The sequence below is a fragment of the Monoraphidium neglectum genome (assembly GCF_000611645.1).
Source record: "Monoraphidium neglectum strain SAG 48.87 unplaced genomic scaffold scaffold02285, whole genome shotgun sequence".
Lineage (NCBI taxonomy): Eukaryota > Viridiplantae > Chlorophyta > Chlorophyceae > Sphaeropleales > Selenastraceae > Monoraphidium > Monoraphidium neglectum.
This window is the reverse complement of record NW_014011343.1, coordinates 1-8,066: the sequence shown is the minus strand read 5'-3', so window position 1 is coordinate 8,066 and position 8,066 is coordinate 1. Positions and strand designations below refer to the sequence as shown.

The following is an 8,066-nucleotide window of genomic DNA, read 5'->3' as shown; positions in this document are numbered from 1 at the left end:
GTGTACGCCAAGGGGCAACAGGGGGGGTGTGGGGAAGGAGGGGCGCACCTCGCCGGGCGAGAGGGGCTTGCACTTCGGCACCTCCATCCCGGGGTAGTCTGCGGCCAGGCGCGCCTTGGCCACCTGCACCGCGCTGCTGAACTGGATCGTGCCCGCAAGCAGCAGCCGCGCGCCTGCGCGGACGCGCGAGGGGGGGCGGAGTGTGGGGTTGGCGACAGGGTCGCAGGCTCGCACGTGGGGGCGCGCGACTGGCGATTGGGGAGCTAGCCACCGCCCAAACGCCCCGCCCAGCCATACGTTTGGCCACCTGCACGCTTCGCGCCTCAAAACGGAGGCGAAACCTTGAACACGCCCGCTATTCCGCGGCACACCTGGCTCCTCGGCATTTGTACACCACTCATAGCCCCCAAAACACCCAACCCGACCCCAAGCCAATGCAAGGGGCGTCACCCGCGCGGGCGTCACCAGGCAGCCACGCTGCCGCGCACCTTTGGGGAAGTTCAGCCTCACGGTGTCCACCAGGTGGTCGACATCCATCTGTATGTCAACAAACACGTACAGGCAGGGCACACCGGTGACGTCAACCGGCACCAGGCAGCTGGTGGGTGGAAGGGGGGAGCGGAGGATGAATGAGCAGCGCCACTTGTCAGCACGTGTTTTGCGAAGCGCCAAGTGCGAGCGTGCGGCCGCGCGCTCATGTGTGTGTGTGTGGGAGTGCACGTGAGAGTACGAATTTCAAGATCAAAATGTGTGTGTGTGTGTGTGTGTGTGTGTGTGTGTGTGTGTGTGTGTGAGTGTGTGTGTGAGTTGGGGGGCGTACTGAGGGGCTGCAGCAGGCACTGCTCGCGCCTGCCCCAAGCATTGAGACAGCAGCAGGCGTCCCAAAGCGGGGCAGGCCCCGGGCCGCCACCGCCGGCCCACCTGTGGCCGTAGTGCACCAGAAAGTCTGCGCCCAGCGCGGCGGCGCTGTAGTCGTCGACGCAGCAGGCGCCGTACGTCACGTCCCCCATCACAAACACGTGCTCCGCGCCTGCAATCGGTTGTGTCAGCCGGCGCGCAGCGTCGGTGGGGCCCGGGATCGAGCGTGTGCCCAACAGAGAGAGCCGCCTCAACCAGGCCTGGCTTGCGCCCCCAACCCTTTGAGAAACTGAGGTCGGCAAGCTCGCACGGCTCGAATCAGAACCGCGCCGCTTCCGCCCCCGCCCCTGGCCCTCCACCCTGGGGGCACAACCCCTCCCGCGCAGTCATTCCCTGCCCCAGGGCCTGCGCCGCACCCGCGTGGTCTTGCAGGATATCAGCGATGGCGCAGGCGTACATTAGCAAGCCCTCCGGGAACTGCAGCGTGACGCGCCGCGCGCCGGCCTGCCGCAGGCGCCACACGGTCTTGTGGATTTCGAAGTTGTAGTTTGCGGGCAGAGCCGACAGGGCTGTGGATGGTGGGGTGGGGGGTCGATGCGACGCGGCATGAGATGATGAGGGGGGTCGCGCTGAAGTGTTAGGAGTCGAGTGCGCAACCGTGGGGCCCCGTGCGCGGCGGCGGCAGCAGGGTGGCGGCAACGGGGTCGGCCGCGGGGGTTGCCGTCACCTGCATTTAGCCTGGGGTCGTTCAGGACCTCGTCAGGCACCTGCTGGCGCACGAACCGCCGGGGGCCCTGCTGCTGCTGCTGCTGCTGCTGCTGCTCCTGCTGCTGCTGCTGCTGCTGCGCGGCGGCCGCCTGCCGCTCCGGCGTGGCCGTCGCGTGCGGCACGAGCGCGCCGGCGGCGGCGGCTGTGTTTGTTGGCAGGCGGCAAGGCGGCGTACGTGAGTGCGCAGCGAGAGAGGTGGTGGGCTAGCGAGGGGGCTTGCACGGCTGCATTGAGCATGTTGAGCGCAGCCCCAGGACGCGGCGGCTGGCATGTGCAAAACGTTTCCTGGGGCCCTCACCTTGCCTTTGAGCCGAGAACCGCGGCGCATCTTGGGCTGCCATTGCCAGCGCCCCACTCCCCTACAAGGGCATGGCCGAGAGATCTGAGGCAAGCGATGCGATCTGCCAAGCTGGTGCAATCCCTGGCGAGCTTGAAGTACGGTGAACTGCAATTTTCAACTGCAATGTAAACGACCACTACACCGCACATGACAAGCGCAACGCAACGCCCGTACCCGAGGTGCTGCCCAGAGCTGAAGCTGCTACTAGGCAGGCCACCACTGCATGAGACGGCATGCGGGCTGCAGGCCTCTGGCCTGCCATCGCGATGCATGCTGCATTCACCAAGCACCGTGATCGCGCCACAGGTTGACATACAGGCATGCGCCCAGCCAACCGGGTGCCGGCTGCGCTGGCGTTGCAGGTGTCCCTGCGCCCATGTGCTTCGACAACCTCGAGGTGTGGCGATCAGGGCGGCACCACTGGCATATGCACTGCAACTTGGCGTATGCAAGATCATAAGTTGAGTCAGGCACATCGCCGTGCGCCGGCAGTTCTTGTGTGCCATTGCGCACTCCTGACGGTACGGTACTGCACTCTCGTGTGGTCGGCCGTCGCAAGATATAATCCTGCGACCATCCTGCGACCATGCCGATCCTTCAGAGGAAAGGTCCATCATTGTATGGCCCCTGTTCTGATCAAGGATGTGCCTCACTCGCTCGGAACGCCGCTGACTCAAGCACCATCAGTCATGACTGCGCGGGCATTCGTGGCTGCAGGCGCACTGGCTCAATGCCTTTCGGCAGTGGCGTCTCAGACTGCAATCGCGGTCATTGCAAGGTGGGCCATGCCTCGGTCAAGCAGCAGTGGCTTGCATGTAGTCACAATCACTTTGGTCGGCAGTCACAGCTGTGATACAAGGTCATGCAGCTAGGATGGCGTCGTGCGTCAGCTGCAGTGCTGTCGCGCCCCGCCTGCTGCCGCACCTTCCCTTGCGTGAACCTGGCTGGCCCCCTTGACTGCCAGCTCAACCGCCAACTGCCAGCCACAAGTTGTTTCATCACAAATCATGCATTGCCCTCTGCGAGCAGTCGCACGGCCAATCCCCTGCTGGAGCCGTACGCCTGCAACCATATGGCCTGCCAGCTGCCAGCCCTGGAGACGTGCCTGCTGGCCGCCATGGAGGCGGCGGCAGATGCGACGCTCGCGCTGCGCCCAGCAGGCGCCGCCACCGCCGCCGCCGAGGAGGGTGCGATTGCTCAGGGCAGCGTCAGCGCCCGTGGCAATGGAGGCGGGGCAGCGCCAGCGCGCCCGCCGTGCGGGTCAAGGGCGGCGAAGGAGGCAGGGAGCGGCCCCGCCCTGCCGGCCGGAGCGTGGCAACGCGAGCATGGGGCGCGTCTGCTGGGGTCAGGGGAGGAGGAGCCTTTGACAGAGGCAGCATTGCCCGGCGGCAACGACAGCGGCGACGGCGGTGACCACGACGACGGCGGCCAGCAGCCCAAGCGGCGGCACCGTGCAGTGAGAGGGGCCAAGGGCGGAGAGGGGCCGAGGGCGTCAGCGGGGTGGGCTGGTGACGGGAGCTCAGGAGGGCGGAAGCGCTTTCATGTTGCTCTGCCTTGGTGTCAGCAGGACATCGGGTGGTTTGCCCTTGGACCACGCCAAGGCCGGCATGCGCGTATACTGCGCGGCGTCGGGTGCTCGCTCTGCGGGTCCCGTTTGTGCGTCTGATGATGTGTCGGGTGTCTGATGCAACGGGCCTTGGCTGACGAGTCGAGGTGCCTTCTCCCCGTGTACAGGACCGCAGATCATGGCTGCGAGTGCCCTTGAGAACATCACGGCCGAGCTGGCGGAGCTGAAATGCAGAGAAGCACGCCTCGAAGCCGAGCTCAGCCAGCTGCAGGGGCCAGCAGCCACAGAGGAGAAGGGGAGCATCCGGAGACGGCTCGAGCTGCTGGGCCAGGAGCGAGTGGTGCTGCGGGAGCAGCAGGTGTTGTGGCTGAAATGTCAAATGCAGGAGCAGCAACAGCAGCAGCCTGCCCTGTCAGGTGGGCAGGGGGGGGGGTGCTGTGTACCATACGGTACCGTAGTGCACGCCTGGTGCACGCAGAGCGTGTTTGATCCACCGAGCAGATACTGAGATTTGCTTCCTTCAGACTCACTACCCCTATGAAGCTTGCTTGGCAAACGCGAGCAATGAGTGGTGCATGACCTGCAGCTGCACTCCAACGCTGCGATTCTGTAGAGTGCCTGCGGGCCTGCTCACCTTGTGGCCTGCGCCATCCCTCTGCACCCTGCACGCCTCCCGCCTGGGTTCCTCCATCGCCCTGCGGCAGCAGAGGGTGAGTCACGCGTGCTTCTGTGAGGGTGCTCGGGGCCGTCCCGCGCCCAGCCTGTGTCAGTGTGCTGGTTCGCAGTACTGGAGCAGCAGCAGTTTCGCATGTCACGCAGAGTGGCAGCTACTTTTGGGCCACATGATGTTGGCTCCTCTGCTTTCGCAGCTCCACTGTGCATGGTCCTCCTCCGCGCAGTTCTGATAGAATAATCAACCAATCCATCTTCCTCCCTGCACTGATATGTTCGCCCATGCTGCTTCCCCACTGGCCGCTGGTCGTCCCTTCTTTGCATGTGTGGTGCCATTCGCCGTCCTGCCTGCCCATCACTCCATCCGTGATGCCGGTTTCTTGCAGGAGGAGCGGCAGCAGCAGCAGGTGAGGCGGTCATGATGCTGCACCCGTTGCTGGGGTGGGGTGTCAGGAATGGTGCTGGGTGGAGGGGAGCAGTGTCCTGGACGCAGTCCATCCTGCAGGCGGTAAGTCATGATTTTGCTTTTGTCCGTTTTAGAGTTGAACGCTGTGGGCAGGTCAAGGCGCATTGCCTCTGGCTTTACACAGCATTACTGCTGGTGTTGCGTGCCTGCTTCACCAATGCTCGCGGCCACCAGTCACCTGCTATGCTGCCCAACCCATGACAATAAGGCTCGTCTGGAGGAGCAGCAGCAGCAGCAGCAGCAGCAGGTGAGGCTTACAGATTGCCGCAGGTTCAAAACACATTGTACCAGCTAGAAGCAGGCATGCGTGCATCATGCTGGTAGGCCTGCGCACATCATATTGCGCGATGAGCCGCCACTTGTGACGCTCAACCTCCACCGTCGTTTTGCGTGTGCATGCTTCTTTCCCCTTGTCGTTGGAAACCCACGATACTCTCTTCCACAACTCTGCTCCTTTGCCTGACGGCATGGCATTTCAGCCACACCCCAGCGGCTGGAGCAGCTAGAGCAGACGGTACAGCAGTTTCAGGGGCAGCTGCAGATGATGCAAGCCTTGTTCTTCCAGGTGCTGGACTACTCAGAAGCAGCAATCACCACTGCATCCAGCACACTTGAGTTCAAGCAGACCCTGATAGACAAGTACAGCAGGCTTGAAACCAGCGACGCTGGCATTACCATCAGGTGCATGGTGACAGGGCAGTACCTCCCCACAAGGTTCGTCATCGCCTCGCACCTCTGGAAGCGTGCATGGCACAGGTATGTGGCTGGCAAGTCACGCCGCAAGGCGGTTGACATTGCTGATTTTCTGGTATGCAGTGGGATCAGCTCTTTGTTAGATTGTGCTCAATTGGATCCACAATTGCCCCTGACGCTGGTGACCTTCTAGTGAGCGACCCGCAACAGTGTGGCGCCAGGCGGGTCAGCGTGCGTCAACCCCTGCTCTGGCATGGTCACATGCATTGCCGACCGTACGATTTGTTCACCTGCTACACACATGCATCCTCGCCTGTGCAGGTATATGTGGTGCATGGACCTGGCGGGAGAGATCAACAACTTCATGAATGGGCTGCTGCTGTTCAAGCCCATGGCGTGGGCTTTTGACACATCTCGCCTCTGCTTCACCTGGGACCAAGGCTGGGGCCACTATGTGCCCCATCTCCTGGACCACAACCTCAAGGACACCACGCTGATGGACAAGCTCCTGGAGTTGGCGGTTGCGGATGCGAAGGTGGGACCATGCGGGCTAGCCATGGATGCAGTGGCACCCTGGATGGCTTCGCGGGTCAATGAATAGCATGCGGAATAAGGTATCATGGGCGTTGCTGGACTCTAATGCAGCATCTGTGCAGCATTGAGCGGTCAAGGTTCTTCCGCACACATGTAAAGCTTGCGAGGCGCAACGGCGCAGCCTTGCAGTAGCTGCAAAGAGACATCTCACATGCTGCCAGAGAACATGACATCGGCATGATTGGGCCGTGTCGCTGACAACACACTCAATCCTCCGTGTGCGTCTCGCAGTTGCGTCCTACACCAACTGAGAGGGAGGTGATGGGGAAGTGCCTGGAGGTGCGCGCCACAGGCAAGCTCATCACGTTCGGCGACCTGCCCAGCTTCCCGCTGACGGCAGCCAAGGGCATGTCGGCCCCGCAGCCTTTCCAGCGCATCTTGGAGTTCCATGCCAAGCGGGCATCAGCCAAAGCCCGTGAGATGGGCTGGTCGCATGAGCCTGTTGGGTTCTCGGCTGCTTCACGATACAAGATGAGGTCTGCAGTGCTGGCATGGCTGGAGGACGCAGCTGCTGCTGGTGCAGGTGTGGCGCAGCCACCTGCAATCGTGGCTGGCGCGCTGCAGGAGCTGGTGTAAGCCCGGTGCGGCAGCATTGGTAATCAGACGCCCTGTAGAATTTGGCTAGGTGCTGCCAGCAGTCAAAGTTCTCCTTTTCCCAAGGGCCTTTCGGGCTTTCTGCAATGTTTGTGAGAGACAAACCTGTACATGTCGGCTGTGCTGTCTGTTATATGTCGTCTTTGCTGGTCATGTACAGTACTGCATTTGGTTGCTATGAACACATGAAATTTTGAGCTGAATCTGACCCACCTGACTTCCACACACCGGCAGGCTCATCTACATACCCACCCCCTCCATCCCATCTTTGCCACACGAAAGCATACAATACCCTTGCCAGCCCCTCCAACCCCCTTGAACCCTCCGCTGCCCGCTGTAACACACAAAATCGGCCACCGAACGGAAGTGCGTGCAAGGAAACCATTTACAGCAGTGCAGCATCACAATTGATGCAGGCAATGTAAAAACCAGGAGGCAGCTAAAATGCGATGCATGCGAGGTACAGGTTTGATCTGCAAATGGGCGTACCAGCCATAAGAAGCCATGGCGCACCTGTCACATCTGTGTGCATGTGGTGTGGGCGCGGCTGTCAAGATGGAAATCCTGTTTATACCACCCCACAACCGTGCTCCTGCTGATCCCTCAGAGGATAAAGTTCAATTGTTGGGCCTCTCTCATTTGGTCAAGTCTGTGCTCCACTCGCTTGGAACGCCGCTGACTCAAGCACCATCAGTCATGACACAGACTGCAGCAGTAGTTGACGCAACTTCGTTGGACGACGGTGCCTGCTGGCCCCGGCACCAGACACATGGAAAAATCTGCCTTGAGTAGTCCCCACAAGCGCATCGTGCCGTTGTAGCCAAAGGAAGTCGTCTGTCGGTTCGATTTCACCGCGTGTTCCGTTTGGCACACACGAGAGTTTCGGCTAAGCTTGAAAACAACACCTTAGTCCTACGCATATTGCTTACAGCCGCTGCGCCACGCGGTCACGTTCCGCGTCCGAAGTCAAGAAGATCCGATCTGGCAGGTGGCAGCTCTCCTCGTCAGGTGAGCCTGCGCACCGAGAAGCCAGCATGCGCAGATCACGCTACGTTCAGTGTGTATGTGTAAGCTCGGCGCACGTGTTCGTGCTGGACCGCCGCCACTGCCACCCGCCGCTGCTGCCGCGCCATGCTGGCGCCCTGCATCTTGTCCGCCTCGGGCTGCCTGCTGCGCGGTGCACCTGGTGCTTAGATACTAATGTAGCAACCCACACAAACTATGCTACGACATGCGGGCCTTGAGCCCCTCCCCATGGCCTGACTCCGCCACTCCTCGCCCGCCCACTCGCCCGCTCGCCCGCTTTCCTCACACTTTCCAGCCCGCAAGACCCTTTGTCACCGCACCTCGATCCGGTCATCATGCCTGCATCCACCGCCCCCGATCGCCTGGTGTTCCTGGTGAGAGAAGTCACTCAGCGGCCGCCCCCCCATCCGAGCGCGACTGCATGCGGCCGCCGCAACCCCCGTCAACGAGGTGTTGGAGGCTGCCGCGGCGCGTACGGGGCCCCCATC

At 61.9% G+C, this 8,066-nt stretch overlaps 2 protein-coding genes across 2 annotated transcripts in view; one reads left to right on the top strand and one right to left on the bottom strand.

Moving 5' to 3' along the window:
- Window positions 1-1,967, bottom strand: part of MNEG_10366 (putative Diphthamide biosynthesis protein 1) — a gene marked incomplete at both ends in the record, with an annotated part of 3,419 nt that extends 1,452 nt beyond the window's left edge. The window contains 6 exons of the mRNA XM_014041163.1: window positions 49-173; window positions 489-598; window positions 922-1,030; window positions 1,275-1,427; window positions 1,586-1,768; window positions 1,925-1,967. Coding sequence (XP_013896617.1) covers window positions 49-173; window positions 489-598; window positions 922-1,030; window positions 1,275-1,427; window positions 1,586-1,768; window positions 1,925-1,967 — 723 coding nt within the window. The remainder of the gene's footprint in view (window positions 1-48; window positions 174-488; window positions 599-921; window positions 1,031-1,274; window positions 1,428-1,585; window positions 1,769-1,924) is intronic.
- A 3,245-nt stretch (window positions 1,968-5,212) lies between these two features.
- MNEG_10365 (hypothetical protein) lies at window positions 5,213-6,534 on the top strand (the record flags this gene model as incomplete). The annotated part of the gene is made up of 3 exons (XM_014041162.1): window positions 5,213-5,352; window positions 5,686-5,899; window positions 6,190-6,534. 3 exons carry the CDS (start codon window positions 5,213-5,215, stop codon window positions 6,532-6,534), a joined length of 699 nt encoding a protein of 232 aa, XP_013896616.1.
- Window positions 6,535-8,066: the final 1,532 nt, after the last annotated feature.